At 53.7% G+C, this 25,245-nt stretch overlaps 1 protein-coding gene across 1 annotated transcript; it reads right to left on the reverse strand.

Annotated features, from left to right (window-relative positions):
* Positions 1-5,115: 5,115 nt before the first annotated feature.
* On the reverse strand, positions 5,116-23,723 carry Dbh (dopamine beta-hydroxylase). The gene is made up of 12 exons (XM_052724992.1): positions 23,209-23,723; positions 20,746-20,892; positions 18,537-18,800; positions 17,595-17,771; positions 16,398-16,500; positions 14,334-14,500; positions 11,882-12,025; positions 11,602-11,640; positions 11,078-11,137; positions 7,785-7,912; positions 7,217-7,376; positions 5,116-6,189 (listed from the first exon to the last, which is right to left on the reverse strand). The coding sequence occupies exons 1-12, from the start codon at positions 23,557-23,559 to the stop codon at positions 6,058-6,060; spliced, it is 1,872 nt and encodes a 623-aa protein (XP_052580952.1). The 5' UTR covers positions 23,560-23,723; the 3' UTR covers positions 5,116-6,057.
* Between the last annotated feature and the right edge of the window lie 1,522 nt (positions 23,724-25,245).

Below are 25,245 nucleotides of genomic sequence, written 5' to 3' on the forward strand. Positions count from 1 at the left end.
GATGTGTGGGGTATAGTTGGCCTTTCAAACGCGGATCTGGTCCCCTGAGTCTGGGGAAGGGCCGGAGGCGGGAGGGTGTGGAGGAATCTGAATGGCTGAAGGAACACCTGTGGTCTCTCGGGAGCACAGTGCTGGCTCTTGGATGACATGAGCTTTGTGGAGCCAGAGGAGAAAAAAAGGGAGGAGTGAGGAAAAGAGAAGGGGGAGAGGGAGGAGGGGAGGATGGGGAAGAAGTGTGTGTGTGGGTAAAGTAGAGTAGGGAGGGGGAGAAGGGGGGAGGATGGGGAAGAAGTGTGTGTGTGGGTAAAGTAGAGTAAGGAGGGGGAGGAGGAGGGGGAGGATGGGGAAGAAGTGTGTGTGTGGGTAAAGTAGAGTAGGGAGGGGAGAGGAGGAGGGGGAGGATGGGGAAGAAGTGTGTGTGTGGGTAAAGTAGAGTAGGGAGGGGGAGGAGGAGGGGGAGGATGGGGAAGAAGTGTGTGTGGGGGGGTAAAGTAGAGTAGGGAGGGGGAGGAGGAGGGGGAGGATGGGGAAGAAGTGTGGGGGGTAAAGTAGAGTAGGGAGGGGGAGGAGGAGGGGGAGGATGGGGAAGAAGTGTGTGTAGGGGGTAAAGTAGAGTAGGGAGGGGGAGGAGGAGGGGGAGGATGGGGAAGAAGTGTGTGTAGGGGGTAAAGTAGAGTAGGGAGGGGGAGGAGGAGGGGGAGGATGGGGAAGAAGTGTGTGTAGGGGGTAAAGTAGAGTAGGGAGGGGGAGGAGGAGGGGGAGGATGGGGAAGAAGTGTGTGGGGGGGTAAAGTAGAGTAGGGAGGGGGAGGAGGAGGGGGAGGATGGGGAAGAAGTGTGTGTAGGGGGTAAAGTAGAGTAGGGAGGGGGAGGAGGAGGGGGAGGATGGGGAAGAAGTGTGGGGGGGTAAAGTAGAGTAGGGAGGGGGAGGAGGAGGGGGAGAATGGGGAAGAAGTGTGTGTAGGGGGTAAAGTAGAGTAGGGAGGGGGAGGAGGAGGGGGAGGAGAGAAGGGAGGCAGCTACCCAGATCGCCCAGCCGTCCCTCCCCCAAGTCTGTGGTCAGGCTGATGACCACGTGTGGCTCCCAACCTGTCCTTGGGGATCGCTCAGGACACGGGAGGTCTGAGTGCTTTCCCAGCCGAACTCATTTCTCCCAGACTTCACATGCCTTTCCCATGCCTGCCTGCCTCCCCCGTGCAGTCCTTGGAAGGGTGTTGGGCCCCTGAGTGAGAGCAGCTGGTCAAGAATCACCTCCCAAGTTCATCTGCAAAGTCCCTGAAGTGCCTTTGCCCGGGGCACCCCCTCCTGGACGGATCACAGAGACCTCAGGCCCGGCTTCCCGCACTGCCAATCCAGAGGCACATTTCATAGCTATATTTCAAAACTTTTTTTTTTTCTGGAAAATCACGCCCCATGGCCCCCACTGTGGCTGAGCATTGCCTATCAGAAATCACCGGAAAACCGATGCGAAAATGCCCAAAGTGTGGGGAGCAGAGTGAGGCAGGCAGGGGAGGGAGGGGACAGGGGTCTTGGTACCCTCAGATGCCTCAGTGAGCTACAACAGTGTTGGGGTTCAGAGGTTTCTAGGTGGAGCTGTCACTGCAGAGGACAGCAGGACAGGCGCACACACAGGCTTGCTGCCCCCGTCCTGGTCACGTAGAAAATGCTTGCATTAGCGTGAAGCAGCATGCCACACCACATGCCTTCCGGTGGGAGACGGGGAGGGGACCCTGGCAGGGTGAGATGTCCATTTCCCTGGTAAGGACTGAGGGCAAAATGTCCAGGTCACTTCCAGTTACTTCTCTCCCACACATCCCAGGGGCTTTCTGGTGCTGGCACAGGGCCACGCCCCTTTAGTCTGTGTGGAAGACAGCAGAAACATTCGGCAAAGGAGAAGAGGGAGGTACAGACAGGCAGTAGAGAGCAAGCTGCTCATGGGTCGTGGTCCTGAGGTAGGCCTGACCAGCATGCTACGTGCCCTGGTGGTATCTAAACCACCCAACCTGTAGAGGGGGACTGATAGATGGGGCTGGCTCACTCTGCCTCAGCTTAGGGACTTTGCCTGGAGGACCAACCATGCCCCCTGGACCTCCATCCAGCCGGGCTGAGCCTACCATTTGTCTTGCCTTGACCCCATGGGGATTCAGAGGCCAGAGGGATTGCCAAGGACAGCCCAAGTGACAGTCCTGCCACTCTTGTGGGTAGGGGAGAGCAGGCAGGCAAGTGGTTCTGGGTCTCTAGGAAGAGAGCTGTAAAAAGCTCACAGGCAGAGCTGAGGCCTTTTGAGTCCCTCCAGGCCCAACCTGTATGTGGGCAGAGGGAACCAGGCTGTTCTCGTGATGAGTGAGAGGCAGACAATGGTGGGCATCTGTGAAGGGCATCAGAGGAGGGCTAACTCAAGCTGTTAACACTCATTCATCAGGTGACCATCCTGTCAAGATGCCAGTGTGCCCCCTGACTTCCCTCCTGGCCAGTTGTTGTGGATCCAGTCAGGTCAGACACCTGAGTACCCCGCATGTAGCCCCTCCCACCTTCGGTCCCTCCTACTTTCTTCCGTATTCTCCCTGCAGTCTTCAGGAAAGCAGCCCCCATGGAGATAGCTGAACATCTGAACACCACGCTGCCTGGGCACCAAGCCGTCCAGCTTCTTCTACCAAAGACCTGATGGTGTCACGACCTGCAAGCAGGCACTTTGCATGGGTGCCCAGGTTCTTAGGTTCCCACTGCTAAGCAAGCTGCGGTGGCAGCCAACTCGGGGAGCTTCAGGCAGCTGGCAAGCCCAGGAAACTCTGCCTGCAAGCTCATGGAAGCATCTTAGGAGGTCACCACAGCTAGTGGGGTGCCACTAGTTCTGCACTGGGTGAGGAGTCTCCACCTTCTGCCTCACAGGTGGTGGGTGCCCCTTGCCTCAAAGACAGGCCCCGCCCCAAGGGGCCCACAGGAAATCCCTGCAGCTGTGTAAGTGGCTCTGTCTAGAGCCACTGATAATTGGCTTACTGAGGGGTACCAGGAGGAAGGCTTAGTATTTTCAGCCCATGGCGGCCCTCTGGAGTTCATTTGGTGCCACAATCCCAAGCAGCTCCCCACAACGATAGCATGCTGTGTGGATGCCCCATCCAATGTGGCAGCCATGAGTCACATACTGTTGCTGAGCCCTGACATGAAGGCATGACACCAAGAGAGAACTATAAATATTTCACACACACACGTGTGTGTGTGTGTGTGTGTGTGTGTGTGTGTGTGTGTGTGTGTGTGGTGTGTTTATGTACATGCATACATGTGCACATACCCAAATATATAGAGGCCAAAGGTCAACCTTGGGTTTTGTTCTTCAGTGGTCTACCTTGTTTTCTGAGACAAGGCCTCTCACTGAGACCCAAGGCTCACTGGGTTAGGCTAGGCTGACAAGGCTCAAGCCTCAGGGATCCCCGTGTCCCCACGACCCCCCAGTGATAGCTCTATAAACACACACCCTCACATGGGTTCTGGAGGTTGAACTCAGGTCCTTTCGTTTGCATGACAAGCTGTGTTCCTAGCCAACTTCTGTCTCAATTTTGAGACAGAGTATCATGTAGAACAAGCTGGCCTTGAACTCTGTTGTGAAGCCAAGGATGACCTTGAATTTCGGATCCTCCTGCCTCCATTTCCCAAGTGCTAGGATGGCAAGTATACTCATGTAACCGTGCCCAGTTTAATGTGGTTCTGGGGATAGAAGCGAGGGCTTGGTGCATGTTAGGGTAAGTGTTCTACCAACTGAGCTACATCCCTAGCCATGGTGTTTGCCAATTTTTTTGTTTTTTGTTTTTTTTTTGTTTTTTTTTTTTCGAGACAGGGTTTCCCTGTGTAGCTTTGTGCCTTTCCTGGAACTCGCTTGGTAGCCCAGGCTGGCCTTGAACTCACAGAGATCCGCCTGGCTCTGCCTCCCGAGTGCTGGGATTAAAGGCGTGCGCCACCACTGCCCGGTCCCATTTTTTAATTCATATAAATAAAAATGAAACAGCCACCTGAGACTGAGGGCTACCCAATAGTACTGCCCTGGAGCATTTCAGGACCAGCTCATGAAAGACCTTTTCCCTGGTCTGGGGATACCCTAATTGTACTCAAGACCCTCTTAACACTCTTAAAGAGTAGCAGACTCCATCCTCTGGCACCTCCTAAAAGCCTTGGCTTCTGAGAGGCGAGAGAGTCCTCCACTCTATGGGATACCCAAACCCAGCAAGGGGAACAATACACCCAGCGAAATGGGAATGGTTGACACCCAGGCCTTTTCTACCACCCCAGTTCAGAAGAGGGCTAGTTCTGGAGACTTGCTTTGGCTTAGAGCGTATGGGAAGGAGGTGGTCTCGGTCGCTTGTGTACCCTTAGTTCTACAGGGACCTTGCCAGCTAACCTCGGGTCTCTGAGCCTCTATTTTCTCATTTGTCTAGGAAAGACACAAAATGAGTTCTTAAAGGCTTGGGTAGCTGGTGGAGACCTCATGGGCCTCAACTGGCAGTTGTAACAACACCCGGATCACCCTGGTGAGGCCTGTTGTGACAAAGCCAGGCAGGGTGCAGATGGCTTCCCTGGAGAAGGATCACGACAGCCTGGGAGGGAAGCAAAGGACTGTGGGTCTGGACATGTCACATGGGCAGCGGGCAGATCCTCTTTAGTCCCCATGAGCCTCAGTTTCCCTGTCTGTAAGTTGGTATACCACTAGGAGTAAAGTGACTGTGTTGAAGGTCAGGCTCCTCAGAGCTCCGCGAGTCTTGCATTCTCTGGCTCTGGGCTACTCAGGCAGGCAGCCATGGAGGGAAGGCACAGCTGTGGAGACGGCCTGCCTCCCCCACCTCAGGCTGTAAAGATGACGGAGGGCTGAGCATTGCTCTGGGCTGTCAGACCTGGCATTTCACACCGATTACGCCGGTGACTTATGGGCGCCTGGAGCCATGATTCATACTACACAACTCAGAGAGTCCGGGCACCTTCGCTCCCCAGTAATCAAGTGCCTTGCTGAAGGGGAGGCAGCGCTTAGCTGATGTCTGTGGTAGTGGGGGACACGAAGCTCATCCATCACCCTCCCTCCCTGAGGAGCCTGGCCTGCATTTTGCTGAAATAGCTGAAAAGAGGCCAGTCTCCTTCTCCCTTCCAAAGCCGTCAAAGAGCTGAGCTGGCCCGTAAACAGGAGACGAGGGAGAGAAGGACTCAGGGAGAGTAGAGGTGACGAGAATTTTAGAAGCAGGCCTCGTGCACACAGGGCAATGTGTGTGACACCAGAGGGCCCAGGAAGGCTCAGCAGAGGGGGCAGGAGCATCAGCCCTGCCTATGTGTCCACAGTTGGTGCTAGGTGAGGGTGAGTCTCGTCTTGTCTAAGGAGACAGCTAAGCGGCTTGCCCTAGTCACTCCTTCATGAAAGGGCTAAGCCAAGCTTTCACCCACCTACCCCAGAGCCTGATCTGTCACCAGCAGGAGAAGCAACCGGCTCTAACCATTCCGTTCCCTCACAGAGCCTGGTTCTAGCCATCTTGGCTCTCCATGATGGAACTACTTGCTGGGGTTTCCCTAGAGGTGGGCGAAAATATCTATTTACTCTGCCATGAAGCGAGTTCCCCTGGAGAGTCTCTAACTAGCTAAACGCCTTGTCCTGTCTTGTCGCAGGGAAGCCACCCACTGGGAAACATGAGCCACACTCTGCAAAGAGATGTTTAAGCAGCGCTGTCATGGCAAACACCAACACAAGTCACCATTGGAGGACCAACAGGGTGGGGACTGGGAGGCTTGGGGAGTCTGCATCCAGCCTGGCAAGGCTGTTCTGGAGGCAAGGTAGGTCCCACAGTGCTGAATCTGGGCCCCCGTGGCAAGTTGTCCCCACATGGAGGCAGCAGCTTGTCCAGGTCTGTTCTGTCCAATTGGGCCTCATGGGATGGTGTCAGTCATGCAGGTGGCTCCAGGGTGACAAGCCCCTTCCTTCTAGGTGAACAGCACTATTCTATGAAGAGGAGTCTTCAAAAGGGGGTTCACAGAGCTGCTGTGAGCCCACGGGAACATCATGAGGAGGGGCTGAAGAACAGGCCCCTACTCAGCCTCTGCCCCACTTGATGCTGACCAGGGTGGGGTCAGTGTGGCTCAGAGCCTGTTGGGCGGGGCAGTTCGGGGCAGATTCTTTCAGCGTGGATGTTATCTCAGGCAGAGGCTGCGGATTCCATTCACCCTGTAAGGAAGGGACCAGGAGGTAAACTGAGGCTGGAGGGGCCAGGCAGGGTGCTGTCTCCCTAACTGATTGGGTTCTTGTCCTTAAATTCATTTTTCCCAAGCTGAACACTCCCCACCTCCTCCAAGTCACCCTTTGAGGGTTACCGCCGAGGATCCATGTCCCTTTTTCAAGCTATTGTGTTCTCTGGTCAAGAACCTGGAGCCTTCCAAGCTCCTCCACCTCCATGCCTGCCCCTTCACTCAATTGTTACCCTGAGGAAAGGATGAGAATCCTTGGAGGCAGGTTGCAGTGTTGGCCACTGTCCTCCAAGGCTTTTACAAAAGCCTAGATCTAGCTACATCTAGCAGTGCCCCAAATTGCTCTGGGGTGATCAAGCCTCCCCCATGGTATGGGTGTCTGGGTTAGCAATTAATCCAGCACCCAAATGCTGCCAGGAAGGACTGTTCAACCTCCCCCACCCCCCTGCAGTGCCTGCCTCCCCCGCGTAATGCAGTAGGCTGGGTCTGCTGACCAGAGCTCTGGGATGGCACTGCTCCTGGCTGGCTCTGCTGGGAAATAAATGACGTGCCTTTGAATCCCAGCAGGACTCAGATAAGGAGGGAGAAGCTGAGCTGTGGGGCTGTGATGCTGTGGGGCTGTTGTCACAGAATGCTGGTTTCTTCCCCACCCCTTGGCCATAGCTCTATTTTTATGCCCTGGGGAGAATGCTGGCACTCTCTCACACACCATTCATAGTCCCCTGTTGCACTGTGCCCAGGCCTTCCTGGCGGTATTGCTGGCCTGTCCCCTTACCATCCGTCTGTCTGTTTCTGTCACTATCTGGTTATTTTCTCCGTCTCATGTGAGTGCTTCTTGTTTGTGGTTCAGGGTGCCCCTCCTCAACCCACCTGGGGTCCTCCTCAGGATCTGGGCAGACCTGGGATTGGAGGTTCAGGCAGCAGTGGGGCTTGCCGGGAACTGGATAGGGGATGAGCAAGCGTTGCATGCCTGCTGTGACCCACCACTCACGGTCACGCTGTCATACCTGGAAGCTGACCGCTGAGGTCTTGTTGCAATGCATGGAGATGGGAGCAAAGCGATACAGAGCCTTGAGCATATCACGGTTGTAAGAGTTCCAGGGCACGGAGGTGAACTGCTCGGGGACAGAGGCCTGGGGACAGGTGCAGACCTCCTCATTGTTGAAACTAGAAGGAAAGACAGTCACTCAGTTTAAAGATCTAGCAGAGGGAGGGAGACCCCGCACGGCTCCCAGCTGCTGTCCTTGGGTCACCTCCTCCCCAGCCTTGCCTCCTTTATCCACCGCCTAAGAAGCTGTCCTGGCCCTGCCTCCATCGCTTATGTCACCTTTGATTGTTGATAATGGCTGTTCTGGGGATAGCTTGTAAGCCAGGAGACTGATTAGTGATGCCTGCCACAGGCACCTCCAAGGACACATAGGTCTGATGGTATGTGTGCTGACTTTGCTCCAAGAACTTAGCTTGAATTCTTCATGTTTGGTCACCCAGCCTCCTAAGAGGAGAGGGCATGGGGCAGGGTGCAGAGACTATCCCTGCTGGGTTCCCAAGGGCAGAAAGCAAGAAGCAGCCTTTTACCTGTTCACCTGGCGGAAGTATTTCTGTAGGTAGCCATCATTCACGGCGCTCTTACAGAGCTCCAGCTCTGTCTGGGGGTAGTAGTGCACATAGTTGACACACATCTCCTCCAGGATTCCAAACCCCCCCTGGAGGTGAGAGAAGAGCCTGTCAGCCCTCAGTGCATCACTCAGCGGCAGTCTGCCTGTAGCTTTCTCTTGGCTACTTGTCCTCCAATGCATTCATCTGCTTGCAGCAATGTGGCATTCAAACCCCCACCCAGGATGGAGCCAGGAGGGAGGTCACCCTCTCATGGCATCTGCTAGTGGCGGGAGAGACAGAGACCCGGTAAATAAGCATCAGCCTGTGATAAGAAAACAGAAACAAAGAAACAGAGCTTTGCTGTTCTTGCTTTATGGGTCACAGAAACCGAGTCTTAGGGACCAGGGGACAAGTCCTTGTGGTCTCCAGTGGGAGCTGACTTCCCTTCACATTGCAGACCTCTCTGGCCACTAGTCACATTGGTACTTCAGAGGTGCTAGTACCTGGAACAGTCTCCAGTCCTCCAAATATGGGAGGGACGGAGTGGGTGACACCCCCACCACTTACTTGCTGCTTGTAGATATAGTGAACTCGCCCTGATGGGAGGAGAGAGAACTCCACAGTAGGGTCAGGAACCAGGCAGAGAGTCCAGCCCAAGGCTGTCTCAGCCTCCCTCCAGGATCCTGACTCTTTGTGAACATGATGTGGGAAGGGAGATTTTATTTGGCTGGCCAGAACTGTTGGCAGGAGAAAGGCCTTCCCTACTCCATGACAGACCACAGGGATGGTGCAGAGCTCAGCCGGCCCCTCCTTGAGTGGAGGGAGCCCGGGATAGCTCTCTAGAGGTGTGGGAGAAGGAAGTTCACCAACAAGAAGTTGGACTGGCCCCTGTGTGCTATATGGGTCTTCCTGTAGTGTTTACTTGTCCCCAGTCCTCATTTTACAACTTCCATAGCCCTCAGTGGGCATGAGACTCCCCCCCCAATCCCTCTTCCACCTATCTCTGCCACTTCAAGAATGAGAACAGGGCCTGGATGTCGGAGCAGGCTGCTTTCCCCTCTTCTCTCACTTTGGGATTGAAGCTGCACTTCGAAGGCCACCATCTCTCTGGATCCACAGGTTGTCACATCTGGGAAGCTCCTGCCTGCCCGCCTGCTGGGAGCTCCTATTTCCTCTGATCCCAGATGGAGCCACCCTAAGAAGTCATGAAGCCTAAATAGCCAAGGAGGTCCCTTGTCTTTGGAACTTGGACCTGAAGACCTAGGACCTGAGATCTTAGGTGCTTGCTAGGCCATGGCCATGAGCATCCTGAGACAAGCGAGGTACTAGTTCTCAGCCATGAAGCTGGCAAGACAGGAATACAGCCTTGGAAGAAACGCCTCTGGCAGAGCAGGCCTGGGGCCTCTCTTCCACCAATGACTGGCAAGCACCTCCCCGCCCCTACCCGTAGCAGATGCACCTGCAGGAAGGAGATGATGCCTATGAAAGTTCGGGGGGAAATGCTTGCCTTAGAGACTGGCACGAAACTAAGATGGATTAAATGTATGGAAAACAATCCCGTCACAGAAGGCTGCAGAGCATGTAAATCCAGTCATGAGAAGTGTCCAGAGTGGAAACATCTAGAGCAAACGGATCTGTGTTTGTTGGGCTGGGCGAGGGGACCTGGGGGTGACAGCTGTTGGGCTGGGCGAGGGGACCTGGGGGTGACAGCTGTTGGGCTGGGCGAGGGGACCTGGAGGTAACAGCTGTGGGTTGACTGTGTGCATGAAACTGTGAATGTGCTTCCAGGCAACGCGCTGCACACTTCACACTTGAGCTGCGTGGTGTGTGAATCATCTCACAATGAGGCTATTTAAAGAACACATGTGAAACAGAATGGGGGACCCTGGACCTTGGCTGAAGGCTTGGTACAGTGTGCAGAAGATAGTGTTACAGTATCGATGGGAGTTCCTGGGGTGCAGGGGTGCCAGGGTGGGGTGTAGCCCCAGGTCTGGCCCACTCTGAACGTCACACTTGATGTGTTAATTATTGGGTGCTCAAAGATCAATTAAAAGGTCAGTGGGAGGGGATGGAGAGGTGGCTCAGTGGTTAAGAGCTCTGGCTGCTCTTCCAGAGGACCTGGGTTCAATTCTCAGCACTCACAACTACTGTAACTCCAGTTCCAGGGGATCTGAAACCTTCAGACCAATGCACATAAAATAAAGTTAAATAATTTTTAAAAAAAAAAATGGTAAGTGGGATTAATGGCTGGGAATAGTTGTAACCCAAGACAACTGTGGAAAGCGTCCCTCTCCCTGCCCAATGGGTCCCAGATGGATGAGACATTTTCTGCACACCTCACCTTGAAAATAGTCCTCCCATGAGGTGCTCCTCCTCCTTGGACTATCCACAGTCCAGCCAAAAATAAGACTCATGTCACTTCTCTGAACTGGCCAGCCATACCCACCTGCCATACCCACCTGCCGTACCCACCTGTCATACCCACCTGCCATACCCACCTGCCGTACCCACCTGTCATACCCACCTGCCGTACCCACCTGCCGTACCCACCTGTCATACCCACCTGCCGTACCCACCTGTCATACCCACCTGCTGTACCCACCTACCGTACCCACCTGCCATACCCACCTGCCATACCCACCTGCCTGGCGCTGACCAGCTCTCCACCCTGTCACAGCTGAACATCTCCCCATCCTGAGAACCTTTATTTTCCGGGGCTCTGCCACACGTCCCTGTGCAGAGCTCTTTTCCATCTCTCTCTGGCTCTTCCCCCGACCTCACATTCCTCCTGTCATTTCTGGGTGATGTCCTGGCTCTCGTGAAGTTTCTGCGACCCTGTCACTTTGCTTCTCCTGTAGCAGATGTGGCCTGCCTCCCCAGGTGGATTTTGAGTTCCACAGTGCTTCCTGGCTCCTTCCCATGCCACAGAGACACTGAGCACGTGGATGCCAATGAGAACCCACTGTAGTGGCTCTTCGATGGGACCGTATTGACAGTGTCACCTCCATGTCTGACTCAGTGGGGCCAGTGTAGGGCCCAGCATACTGCTTGGATAATAAGCACTGAGGATCTGGGGGAGGAGGATTGCTAGAGATAGGGGTCCAGAGGCATAGCCGGAGAGTGTCCGGTCCATTTGGCGAATGCAAGAGGAGCAGTCCTGCCTCTGGCAGCCTACACTCAACCACAGGAGTGACTAGAAATCTTTACCCAGACTCTGGGCCATTCGCTTTTCCAGATGGGGGAGGAGGGCTGGAAAAACCAGTGAGACTTACCACTGTGGCCAGCTTCCTGTCTTCCGTGTTGTATGTGCAAGAGGTGATGAGTACGTCCCCCTGAAGAGGGAGGTGGCAGACACATTAGCATCTGCCCACTCAGGACTTACAGATGTGCTCAGCTCAATCTCATGGTGGCCAAGTCACTGTGATGTGTGATCTCCCATGAGGAGCCCAGAACCCTCCCCAATGAGGTTCACAATCTAAATATCCCTGAGGCTTATATCTATCAGTGGCCTGGCTGGCCATGTCAGAGCTCCAGCTTTGCATGGGCAAGGACTGCATCTTGGCACCCCTATCTCTCTCCAGCATTCTCAAGGGGTGAGACCCTTTGGGACTGTAATTCAGCCAAAGCTAAAAGGCGATGTCCCCTCTGTGCCGTGAAGTCCACATGGACCTCACCTAGGCCTGTTACGCCTGTCTGGGGACTCTCTCCTGCCCTACTGCTTCCTCTATCTCTCTTTTGGGCACAGTGTTCCCCAAGTATCTCCTGCCCCAGCCATCTGTCCCTGCTGGACACTCACCGGGAAGACAGACACAATCTTCTTCAGCATTCTGATCTCCTGGAGTGGGGAAGAGAGGAGATGTAAGAGAGCTGTGAGCCCTGGTCCAGCTACCCCGAGTTATCAGTTCTGCCTCCATCTCTCCAGGGAGTCAGGACTAAGTGTGAGCTCCAATCAGGAGGAGACGAGATCAATCAAGTTGTCACCAAGAGCTTGTTGACACCCAGCAGCTTGGGCCAGGGTCCACTAAAGGTTAGAGGACAACCCTGGGAAACAGACGGCCTAGGAGGCAGGTCCCCACCTGGAAGTGGGGGCTGTAGTGGTTGTCTCTGTTCACAACCTTCCTCTCTTGGCCATTCCTGGCGAGCACAGTGACCACCTTCCTGCCAGTCAGGTGTGTGTGGAGCTGTGAGGCGAAGATGTGGATTCCGGAGGGCGGCAGTGCCTGTGGGGCGTGGGGGGGGGGACGAGTCAGACCCAGAGCAGAGGCAGCATCCCTTGCCTTACCAGAACGTCTGCTTTCTCTAGATGATTCTCTCTGATCTCTATCATAAAACTGCCAGACAGTGGCTTGTTTAAGAGTGTACTGTGGCCAGAAGCCCAAGACTTTGAAGCAGCAAGCCCCAGCCAGCAGCCAGACCTGAATGCATTCAGGGTGAATGGCACCCCTGTCCTTTGGTCTCTTTGGGGTGCTTGAAAACTGAGTTCTCTTTTTCCTCAGTCAGCAGAGGCCCATTCCCTGTTGGCTGGACAGGACCTCCCTTCTCTGTGGGTTCCCTGTCAATTATGTTCTGTAATTCCCATCATGTTCAGGGGCCCCGGCAGGCCTCGGAGTGCCCTGTGCATCACAAGAGGCTGTGTACTGAGATCACATGACCCCGGTCAATAGCAATGGTGCTGACCACTAAGCCAGTGGGGGAAAGATAGCCAGCCCTCGTGGGAGGCCTCCCTTCCTCTTTAACGCGTGAGGAAATCTTCCAGAGAACAGAAGTTTTCCTAATCTGTGTTCACGACTTTAGATACTAAGTTTTCTCAGACACATTGTACGTGGTGACTTTCTGCCGCCCTGCCATGGTCCCCCGTGCCTTTGATGCTGACAGCCAGAACTGAAGAGCTTAGGGCTGGCAGGTGACAGTGGATGACCCTGGACTGCTGAGCTATCTACAACTTTACTTCTGAACCTTCTGTCTTGCTCTGGCCAGCTATTGCCCCTGCCCTTCACGTTGTGGGTATCTTGATCTCTCTTGCAATGAAAACCAGCGGCTTTCGTGACTACATCTGTGACAATATACATGCTGGGTCAGGGACCATTCATTGCTAATGAGCCAGGGATGCGGGTGTATGTGGGAATGTGGACACAGGTTTCAGAGGCCAGCAATCACTTTTCTGACCTGTCTGTTTTGACTGGGGAGGGAGGTTGATTTCTCATCCTGGCCGCAGACTAAAGTCTTTGATTGAGTATAAGAGTCAATGTGTCCAGCATCTCAGCCTGAGAACATTGGGCCTAGTTAGTACTTGAAAGACCAGGTGCTTGGGTAGGGAGGACCCAAAAACAGGTGTCATCCCGTGAGTACGCTGGGAAGGGGAATTTACTGTGAGCTCTGTGACAAAGCAATCTGGCTCTGTGATGCAGCTTTGGGATCTGTGTCCTCTCTTGGCAGACCTGGGTCTTCCTGTCTGTGATCCAGGCCTCTCTTCACTTCCCTGACAGGTCACTGTAAGAAGCGGCAGCCAGCAGAGAACACAGTGAAGTCACATCTGTGATAGCAAGAGCTCCAGACAGTAAGGCCCATGGCAGCCAGCCAGAGATCCTTACAACGGGCAAGAGCAGATGTTAGCAGAAATGAACAGAAGCTACGGACAAGGGAGAGCTATAGTCTGTGCACTTGCCTACCTCTCCAACCATGGGGGAACGCCACAACTGCCTATAGCGTGAGTGGGAAGGCATCACAGACAGTCTAGAGGGGGTTCTGTGAGATCCCCACTGGTGCCTGTCACTACCCTTACTGAGACCTGTGGCTCCTCTAGATCTCCATGGCAGGACAAGCCTCACACCAGATCCATTGCAGCTTACTGCTAGGTGAGAGGTGAGCCCAGACAAGACAGCGTCCCAGCTGAGGATCAGACTCCAGCATGGCTAGGAGTCACTACCTACTGACTGCAGAAGCCAAGGTCCCATCTGCTTTACCCTGCAGCTTCACCCAGGGCTTGCACAGCCTCAGGGACACTGGCACTTTGCTGCCTCTCCTAGTCCCTGCTTGGTGGTAAAATATGGTAGGATGAGGGTTGGACAGCCTGTAAAAGGTGAGCCTCATTTGGAAGCTTTGATAGTCCCATAACAACAGCAGTTAAAATGTGTTGTATGGGATTACTGGAGAGATGGCTCAGCTGGGAAGAATGTTTGCTGCTCTTCCAGAGGACTTGGGTTCCCAATGCTCTGGTCTAGAGGCTCACAACCACCTAACTCCAGCTCCAGGGGATCCAATGCTCTCTTCTGGCCTCTGCAGGAACACACACACACACACACACACACACACACACACACACACACACACACGAGCATGGCATATAATCACACACATAAATAAAAATTAAAAGTGGCACATGGAAGTGTGGGTGCATGGGCATGGCCCAGTTCTTGCTGCAGAGTGGGGTGCAGGGACTCAGACAACCTTGATTTCAGGTCAGGGGTCCGGAGCCTTCATGTTGCCCTCCCCTGGTCAGCGCAAGCAGCAGGGGACCAGTCCACTCACCATCATGGTACACTTGTCTGTGCAGTAGCCAGTCAAGACAAATGCAGTCTCCTGAGGGGGGATGGCCATCACCGGCGTGTACACCAGGCCCAGCTCCATGATGCCTGCATTGAATTTCCGGAGACTGCCCGTGTAGTATAGGCGGATGCCGGAGGAGTCATGCCGGCCTGGGGAAGAGGCATGAAGTAAGCAGCAGCCCCTTAGGGAACAGTGGGTTTGGTCACCCTTTCTGATTGAAGAGAGCAAGAGAGAGTGGAGCCAGAAGCTGCTCTCAGGTCACCTGTCACCTCTATGGGAGTTTGTCATAGTAAGGACCATTGTTCCCATTAACAATGGAGAAATTGAAGCTGGAGGCTGTATGGAAGACTCTGCCTAAAACCAAGGTCTGGAAAGCATCCAAACTGGGCCCCAAACCCAGGACCGGCTGGCTGGGATGCAGGATGTTGCTAGTGGGCCCTGGCCATCTTCCACTCATCAAATCTGAGAGTACCTCCTTTTGTGCTATTTTCAACACCCTCCCCCTAACAACATCCAAACTCAAACAGCCCCTTGTGTCTCTGGGCTGATGACATCAGAGGCAAATAATAAAAGCAGCAATTGGTTAAAATTTAGATGGGGATTAAATAATGAGATAATCGTGGATTTTGATATTAATAGAAAATCAGCCTGTCTCAAAATTCACCAACTGACAGGAGAACCCTTATATTTGGCAAAAGATCCATAAATACATGCAGACAATCAGGGAAGACAGACTTCCCTGATGCCTAAGGAATTTTCAAAAATCCATTTGCTCTCAGGTCTTAAATGAGCAATAAATCCGCTATGGTGCTCAGGCCCCAGCCGCCTCTCGCCTTCCCTGCACGCTGTAGATAATTCCTGGTGGCAGAGGCATTGCTTATACAGCCAGAGGGAAAGTCACTTGCGTCATTGAATTTGCACAACCAGTGTCCACACCTGGCTGGGAGCTGGGTGCAGAAGCTGCTCCAGTCTCTTTCTGAACCACTGTGTCTATCGGGTCCCTTCTGCTCCTCATTTGCATAGATGAAGATAAGTGTCATTCAAAAGGAAAGAGAGAGGAAGAGAAAGCTGGAGGGGGGAGAAAGGGAAGGGAAATGGGGTACATTTGATGAAAAATGAGTTTCAAGAGCAAAGAAATGTTTAGTTTCTGATGTGGTGTCCTCTGTCCATCCCCTTAATGACCCACTCAAGTTGCTCACCTTCAGGCACGGGGCGATCTAGCCATAACGATGACTTCCCTTGTCTTTACCTGGGAATGTGCTATGCCTGCGAGATCCATACTAAATGTCACCAAAATTCCAGTCATATCACCTGGACTCTAGCCCTTTCAGGAATCCTTGCTCTTCCCTTGTATGCGAACGCGAACACACACACACACACACACACACACACACACACACACACACACACACACACCTTGTCTGTCTTCTAGAAGCTGTTTATAGCATGGATCTGTCTTGCTCGCCTTAAGATTCTCTTGCCTAACACAGCATTCTCAGGCCCAACAGGCCGCCTCCTGCTTTTCTCCAGCTCTATGCAGGCAGGGAGTAGAAACAGGTGGGCAGGTGTGGTCCTGCCCTGGGCATTTCTAAGCTAACTGGACACCTTGGGCTGTCTAAACATACGACACGAACTGGGGAAAGAACCTGGTCCAGAGCAGTCAGCACCTGGCTGGATTGGCCACAGGTAGGGCCCTGGCCTTTAGGATCTCATGCCTGCTGTGGCACCCTGGGAGGAGGTGGACTTGACATCCTGCCCACCCCGTGGGATTTGTGAAGGTCTGTCTCCACTGAGTGCTCAGGTGCTCAACAGCACAGCACCAAGCCCTGCTCCTAGGGTCTATGGCAGACATCACTAATCAATTGGAGCACTGGCTTGAGGGGTCCACCCAGATCCCAGAACTGAGGATTCCTTAGGCTGCTGACTACAGTAAGGCAGACCAGAGCAAAGCTCTGGCGCACATACGCCCTGTTTACTTCCTGCCTGGACAAGCTGCACCCAAGCGTCTCTGAGAAAATGGAGCAGAATCAGAAGATGCATACCTACCTTGTATGTTCCATGGATTGTGGTAGTGAATTTCCAGTCGGAGATACCGGGAAGACCCCAGGCCCCCAACGGCGACACCAGCTTCCTCTGGGTAGTAAAATGCCTGTGTGGGACGGAAGTACCAGACAGAGGTCTTTTGGGGAGCCCGGGACAAACAAGCCCAGCTTCTGGAGCCTGAGCAGAAATTAGTAATATCAGCAAGTGGCTGGGTTAGAAGGATGCTCTCCTTTGCTGTCACACACAGACGGTCCTATCAGGAGGGCACTGAGCTTGGGCTGAGCTCCCTCCCAGACCCTCCAGTCCTGCCCTCACCATCCTCTGGCCTGGGGCAGGGAAGGGGTTTGATGAGACTCTTGGGCATAGTCTGTCGACAACTTGCCCCGCCTCAGGCAGCCACAGGATCATGCTGTGCACAGAACCCAGACCTCTGCGTGATGGCAGTACCTGTGAGAGGTATACATTCATGCTCATGTGCATTTTCACAGAAGGCTGGGAGGAGCCTTTGTGGCCCCAAAGAACAGTGAAGCTTAAGCATTGTGGAGGCGACTGGGGCTCTCTGGAGCCCGCACTCTGCGGATGACCTGGTGCACCCCCTTTCCGTCTCTCTCTCTCGGGTCCTTTTAAGATGTGGTTTTGCAGAGATGGGTGCAGGCAGTTAGAATCCTGAGGATGCCAAAGGAGGCCTGGGGATGGTGCAGTAGTGTCCTAAGTAACTTTAAACTGTCAAATTGACAAGGCCTAGAATCATCCTGAGAGAATATCAGCTGTGGGATTACCTGCATCAGATGAGCCTGTGGGCGTATATATGAAGTTTGTCTTGATTCTTACTTGCTATATAGGAGGCCCAGCCTGTGAACTCATCTATGAGGTTTGTTTTTATTCTTAACTGATACAGAAGGCCAAGCCCACTGTGGGCAGCACCATCCCCTGAACTGTGTAAGAAAGCTATCTGAGTATAAATTGGCCTGCAAACCAACTACTAAACAGCATCCTCCAGGGTTCCTACTGTACTTCCTTGGCTATGAGTTCCTTGGTCGGAGGGGATGTACAGAATATCGGTCAGTCCTGCCTGGAGTTCCTGCCTTGACTTCCGTCAGTGATGGACTGTGACCTGGAAATGTAAGCCAAGTAAATCCTTTCCTCCCCTTATCCCAAAAGGAAGCAAAGCAGAACAAGCATAGAGCAATATGCACATACCTCGGCACCCAGGGCCCATGCGGCCAGCACGTGGCGACAGTAGTTGAGCCGTTCAGGCTTCATTTTAGAGTAACAGGATCCGTCGTACTGGGGCATGCTCTCAAACTCATCTGCACATTGGAAGACCTCCATGTGGTGCACCAGGGCCTCATTGCCCTCAGTGACAATGGCCTCATACTGCAGAGGAACAGACACCCTGAGCTGGGAGCCCAGGACCTGCCTAACCCTCCCACCCTGCTGGACTGGCTGGTCCTCATCTGCTCAGCTATAAATATAAATGAGAAGGGTAAGTAAGGCAGCTTTAGGTATTGAGGATTGCCAATCCAGAGCCAGGAGGTACTGGAACCCGTGAAGAGCTCTGGGGAAGAAAGTAGGAACCCACATAGACTATATCCTGATAAGATGGAACTAGGAAGGCAGCTGTCCTTGTGTGCCTGGGGTGACTCTGGGCCCCTGGGAAGCAAGCTCCATTGGGAAGCAAGATGGCCTCCAAGTTAGAGCCTGGGGCCTTAAGCACAGCCACACAACCAGGCTACTCTTTGTTGTGTGACCCTGGGTACTCACATGACCTTTCTGGGTTATTCTTCCTCTTCTAGAATAGGGACAGTATCTGGTTCTGGGTACCACTGTGATGAAGTCCCTAGTTGCAACTTTGGAGCAATTGAGTTGAGCTACTTTTACGTGAGGAGAGGTTGCCTGAAAAATTGAGAGTAGTTCTGGCCTCAAGGGCAATTGCAGAAGTAAAAAAATTATTGCTTTGGTCCAGGCAGGTAAGACAGGAATACAGGGGCCCTGAGGCAGACAGTGACAGGGTCACAGAGGACCGGTATGTACGTGCTGCTTCTAAGGAAGTCAGGCCAGTACATCAGATTCAAGCACTAAGAGGACTATGGTAGCTCTTGGGCCCCTGGTGGAAAGCAGAGCAGCTGGACCCTTGTGTACCTTGATGATGTGGTGGCGGCGTTCAGAGAAGTCTGGGGGCAGCACAAAGACATGGCACCAGTATGTGGTCTCATTGTCGGGGATAAGGATGTCAGGGGCTCGGATCTCTATGGTTTGTACATCCGCAGGCATGGCTGGAGTGGGAAACTCAGACTTCAGAAGCTGCACGCGATGCAGACCCGTATTCAGGCTTGAGGTGTTGATGGCCTCTAGCGACTGGAATGGCTCCTCCAGGATCCCATACACTAGGTGGACAGTGTCATCCTGTAGCCCAGACAGAACCAGTCTATTGCACACTCAGAGCCAGCATAGATAGATTCAGTGGTGAGTGAAGGGAACCATGCCCCTGCCCATCCAATCCTACCAGGTAAAGCTCCTCACTGTCTGTCACCTTGGCAAGGGAGAAGACTTTGAAGCTCTGCCTGGCCCCAGGTTGCTTCTGGAATCCTGTCTCCACCCAGTCAAACACCTTTTTGTCTTTCTCACACACACTTTGCATTTGCTTAGCATCCATTTATGCATCCAACCACTGGGCCCTGCTGTGAGGCAGGATGGGACACTTGCTTTCTCTATGAATGAACCCCAGGGTCACTGGGGGCAGGGAAGAGGTATTTCTTCTGGTTGGTTCACACCAGAGGAGTAGTGACCACTTAGGGAGTGAAGAAACCCGTCTGGGGAGCCCTGAGTTTGGTAGTGAACTGTGTGACACAGTTTCCCTCAACCTCCAGGAGCTGGACATGTAAAGGTCTGTAGGACATTGCCATGCTGGAGGGCCGAGCCAGACCACAGAGATGGAGCTGGCTTGGTTGCTATGGATGGAGACTGGTGGCTTTGAGTGGATACGTTGCTGGAAATTCCCACAGCCTCTTTCTGGATACTGATGGATGCACACTCATGGTGGGCAGCCGGTGTGCTCTGGTTGGTAGGAGCTCCATGAACTGATCTTGAGGAGGACACCTTGCAAGTGCTATGCAGAAGTCTCTGATCCCAAAACATGCAAACAGCCTGCCCTATGGCATATTCTCGAAGGTCCTATGACTGCTCTTGCCTTGCCTACAGGTGGGTGGGGACTCAGATGACCCATTTCCAATTTCTCTGTGCCAAGAGCTCCTGGGTTAGTCTATCTCTTCCCTGGCCTCAATTCCTCATCTGTTTTCTTGGATTCTGGATTTGTCTGTTTGATGTCCGTTAATCAATCACAGGTCTAAGCAAATGGCCAAAGTTACTTACCTCATCCCTGAGATCCAGTCTTAGAATGGGTGTAAACTGCCTTCCAAATCCTGTAGCCCAGGTGAGCCCAAAACACCAGGCTTTGCTCAACCCTCTACTCCAAGATAGCATCTCTCCTGCCCTAAATTGCCTCAAGGCCAGGACTGGCAAGCAGAGATCACCCTGCAGCTCAGAAGAGTCAGAATTATCCAGACTGGTGCTTCCTAGGCCCCTCCTAGCCTTTGCCCAGTCAAGCACATTGTCAGGGTTCTGCCCTTGCTTCTACCTAGTGACTGACCCTGGTACTTCCCACATGCTGTGGTGGTCCCTACCTGGGACTGTGAGTAGTAAGTCTCTTACTACATGGCACCAGCATCTCCGCTCTGTCTCTCAGCCACAACCACAAATTACAGTGGAGATAAGAACTACTGACCCCTGCCAGTACGGACAGGAAAGATTAACTAAGATAACAAGAATGCCAGGGTCAAGATGGACTGGCTTTTCCTAACTGCGGAGCAGCTAAGGAACGCAGGTGTTTTGGAGCTTCGTTGCAGCCATGAAGTACACAATCAGGCCTTCCATGTTGGGAATCCAGTAGCTCCCAGCCTTATTTTATAGACAGCAGGCTGGGGTTTAAGGGGGAAAGGGACCGGCCTTGTACTTGGGGTAGAAAGTCAGGAGTGCTGGGCTCTGTACAGAGTTCTACCTGACAGTGACAGGAGCAAGATAGAAATACACCCCAGAGCAAGAGGGTTCCGAACAGCACTCACAAAACCGGAAAGAACACTGACTGCATGTCCACAGGGAGCTGCTTCTTTGGAGACTTCATGCGGCTGGCAGAGCCACTGCCTCTCAAGACAGCTTCCACATGCTGAGTGGACTTCCTCTCCCTGTGTGTGGGCCCCACCTCAGGCTTCGCAGGGAGGGAGGGCCCTTGGCCTGACACCGTAAGATGTAGGGACAGTTCAGGCAAACTGTGCTCCTGGACCGGACAGCCTACCTCAATGAGGTAATCCTTGGGGTCACAGGTGACAAAGGGCCTCTTGAAGAGCAGGGATAGGCCGTCTGAAGTCCTCTGCGCCTGGAGCAGCTGGTAGTCCTGCTGGGCATCCAGATGGATCTGCCCCTTCTGGTCACTCCAGGCATCCTGCAGAGACAGGCTCAGGGTCCGAGCAGGAAGGAGCACATGCATGGCAGAGCAGAGTTGCTCTTCTTCAGCAGAGATCACATCCATACCCCTAGTGAGTCACCAGCTCCACGGGAACACCCAGTGGGTGAACCTCACTCCTGTTGGATCTTACCTGTCCCATTCTTTTTCAGTGTTGGTGTATGTATGCAAGCTGATCAGTCCACCCTTGACCCAAGTTTCCCAGCACCCATATCACATTCTGTCGCCCATCCTGCCTGAAGTTGCAGCCCAATCCAGCATCCTTCCAACCTGTCACACATGAGCCAGGTGCCTGGGAGTCCCAGGGACAGGCAGACATACTGATTCTCGTCAGACGTGAAGAACTGTACACACTGTTAAGGTGTGACAGGAGTGCACACCAGGGTTAGAAACTTGAGACTAGAGCCTTGGACCCAGGCTGATGACGATGAAGCCAGAGTGGAAAGAGGCAGGCCAGCATTTAAGGTGGCACTCACTCCCAGGTGCCAACCCCACACTAGCATGACACTAAGAGCAAAAGCTGCCTTCAATGCTGTACCCTAGGAGTACAGTAAGAGTACTTAACTTTAACACCAGCCTTGCCTGGAGAGGGTAAACTGAGGCCTGGGTTGGGGAGGCTGCCATAGCCACACTGGAAGCTGGAGTAAGTATTTCCCCAGGGTATTTCCTAGTGCCGTGATCACTGGTCCAGTTTCTTTGCCTTCCTCTGCAGGGCTCCAGGCCAGTGCAAGGGAGGCAGGCTATAGGATGATACCCAGTGTGTGTGTGGGGGCCTCCTTCTGTGTTCACGAACACCATGTGCCTCTACTGTAAGGACTGTCTGGGCTGTTTCTATTTAGTCCTACCTCCAGGGCTATCATCACATCTTAAGGAAAGCAAAGGCAAGGAGTTTGCAAAAATCTCCCGGAGGACAGCAGCAGTGTGGTGAAGCTCCTGCTAAGGACCCTGCTGACTTGCAGCAGGACCAAACAGGCAGCCGGCGTTGCCGCTGGGAATCCAGAGTGTGCTCCTGAGCATACTGCTGCCCAAGAAGCCCCACTTCTGACACTTGTGTTCACAGGAATTGGTTGTGCAAATGAACCTGGCAGGGTAGAGAAGTGAAACACCAGACTCCCATGGCTGTGGGAGCTGCAGCGTGGAGAAGCTGCCTGGCATAGGGAAAGGAGGGTCCCTCTGGGACCCAGCAAGGCTCTTCTGTCCTCCACACGTCTCAGACAGGGTTGTGACTCCAGAGACACTGTACAGCCAAGCCTGCTCGGTCACCCTGCCTGACAATTCTGAGCAAATGACTAGCCTCACTATGAAGCAGGTAGCGTGGCTGCCCTGCTCAGGTCAAGAAGGCAACTCCTAGTCAGGTGTAGTGGTTCACACCTGTAATCCCAACACTGAGGAAGCTGAGGCAGCAGGATTAACACAAAGTTGAGGTCAGCCTGGTACGAAGAAGTTATGTCCTGCATTGATAAGGAAAATCTATAACGATCCTTTCCCTGTGGGTGTAGAGAGTTAGATTCCAACCCCCCCCCCCACACACACACCAAGAGGCCTTGATGGTCAGTCCCCTCTGCAGAGGAAGGGACAGCAGGGCCCCAGAAGATGTCTGTAGGGGCTCTCCCCACTCTGCTGACTCCTGTAGCTTCTTGGGGTCCATGAAAGCTGCCCCGGTATATAGGAGACCTCCTTAGCCACCCTTGCAGGCAGGCATTCAGGTAGATTTTGAATAGAAGGAATCAGTTGCATCCTCTTGGCCTAGGTTCAGCTTGTGTGGTGAGGGTGGAGTTGTCCTACACCTGAGTTGTGGTGTATCTGCGTCTACTTCTGCCACTGTCGAGTGTAGCACAGAAGGCCTGTGTGTGTTGTGTCCCAGGCGGGTGTGCATTCTGCCTGCTCTAAGCCACATACCACCACCTGGCCCACAACAGGTGTGCCTGTACTGGCAATGTGGCATGGAATTGTTATTTGTAAAACTGGTGGATATTGGAGGGTCTGTACTCACGTGGCAGGGGGTGCCGCCTGGCATGTGGGTCCTCCATCTGTGCTTACCCTTCTTGGGATTGCTGCATCCGTTATTTGGAGGTGCAGTCAAGGACTGCAGGAAGAATCTGCTTACCATTTCATCGTCTAATGAGTGTGCCTATGATGCTGACAGGGGTGCACAGGCTTAATTCAGACCATTGACCTCAAACACAGAAGCAGTAGGCAAGCTTCCTTTGTTGATTGTGGAGCACGGCTGTATGAATGCTGTCAGCTAGCGGGTATGGGCTTGCAGGCAGGCTAGCAAGGTGGGAGAGGACTCACCGCAAAGTAGGAGCTGTTCCCATCAGTCCAGAGCATGATCAAATCAGCGTTCTCCATCTCACCTCGATCTGACATTCCAAACAGAACCCCAGGCCTCAGCCCTTGCACCTGGAGCTGGAAGTGGATGATCTTCTGGACATAGCTTATGTTCCATGAGAGCTCCAGGATGCCCTCGGGGTCCAGGTGGGTGTGGTAGGGAAAGGAGCTCTCTGGAGGCTCTGAGCTCTGCAGTGCAGCCACCAGGATGACCAGGAAGATGGCCACAGCAGTACTGTACATGGAAGCTGCTTCGCGAACACTGGGGCTGGGGAGGCTGCTCCAGCAGTGCGGGTGGGTGAGGTGAGCCTGCATGGCTGGGATGAACACACCGGCCCCACCGGGGCATTTATGCCTGTCCAGTGGGGTTGGGCCAGGCTTCTCCTAATTACATTTGTCTGGTGGGGAATTCAATTGTCCTGGTGGCCCTCCCACCAGCCAGTGCCCTGGGGCAAACACTTTGCTCCCATCCTCTCCTAATTGGCCCTAATGACACAGGACATCATCAGGAGAATCAAAGCAGAATGGCTGATGTCCTCCAACAACTCGCTGACGCCTGTTGGAAGCAGCTCCTCTGCAGCCAGAGGTCCTAAGGACGCCTCCAGCCAGGCCCCAATGACCGCCTCACAGGCAGCCAGGTACCATGCCCTCTACACGTGATCCAACTGAGGTCTGGGGGTGACAGTGAGTGGTGGGCTCCCGGCTCCTGTTTTTACAATACTGGAGGGTGGACAAATTTCAAACTAAAAATAAAAGACAGTCCCCAAATAGTCCATGTTTAGACACTCTCTCCAAGGCCTGCTGTTCCCACTTTTTCTCCTGTTTCCCCACGGGCTCCAGCTGGCACCACGGCTGCTACAGAAGGAGTGGGTGTGGAGATGGGGTACAGATTGGTGTGGGGTGTCACTGGGGAAGACAGTAGAGGGCAGGCAGAAAGGGAGGTGAATGGACAGGCGGTCACTCAGTGAGGGGCGTGGCTGTGGGGATAGTCCTTAGGGAAAAGGAGGTGGGGGACACTCCTGTTCCTCTCTCTCCAAAGCTCTCAAAGCCAAGACTTCCTCTTGCCTTTCAGGCCATGTGGCCCAAGCCTTATTTCTCCCATACTTTCCACAGGGCCTCTGCACCGTTTGACCACCAGTCTGAAGTGTCCACCTTCCCATTGCTCAGTCCTGTCCCTTTCATGATGAGAAGCAGTTGGACGGACATGCACGGCTGCCTCCCCCTCCCACCCCCGGAAATCCTACTTTGCCTCCTGCTTGCTTCCGAAGCCACCCGCCTCTGCATCTGACTGCGATTGCAGGTCCCTCCAAATGAGTTGTGAGTCCTTCCCTCCTTCCTTCTCTCCCTCTTTTTCCTCCTGCTTTTTCAGAAAACACAGTAGCTCAGCCTGAGCCTCTGGCAGCAAGGCCTATCCTGCGCTGAGCTCTGTCCCACAGAGGAAAGGGGACCTCAGTCCTGCACACAGGTGAGATTTCCAGACAGGCCCAGCCTTGCCCTGGGAAGCTGATAGGCAGAAGGTCCAGGACTAGTAGGCACACTGTTCTGCACAAGCCAGGACAAGAGTCACAGGCTCTGAGGTGGGGGTGTGCTTAGCTCAGCCACAGCCTGGGGTCACCTGGGGCAGTGAGGCTCCAGGCCCTCCCAGTGCTCACAAGAAAGGCAGGAGCCTGACTGCAGCAAGTTGAGTCCCTCTCCTGGATCCGGGGTGAGAGCAACAGTTGCGCTCGCTTCTCCGAGGAGGAGAGGCACGGTTCTTAGTAAACAGCAGAGTGCCGCACACACATTTATTTTTAACAGATTCAGAAAGCGCTCCCGTTCTGCAGCCTGGAACAAGGCTGGAACGCTGGCAGAAGTGATTCAGCCAACTTCAGAAGCAACAATTACCCAGTCCTGGTCGTTAGCAGGAGAGGGAAGCGGGCCTGCCCGCTTTGCTGCCTTTGAGAAACCAGCCTGCAGTTGTCCCTGTCTGACACACAAGGGGGGAAAGCCACAGAGAGGGTT

This window comes from Peromyscus californicus, unplaced genomic scaffold (assembly GCF_007827085.1).
Source record: "Peromyscus californicus insignis strain IS unplaced genomic scaffold, ASM782708v3 Scaffold_7__1_contigs__length_154581171, whole genome shotgun sequence".
Taxonomy (NCBI): Eukaryota; Metazoa; Chordata; class Mammalia; order Rodentia; family Cricetidae; genus Peromyscus; species Peromyscus californicus.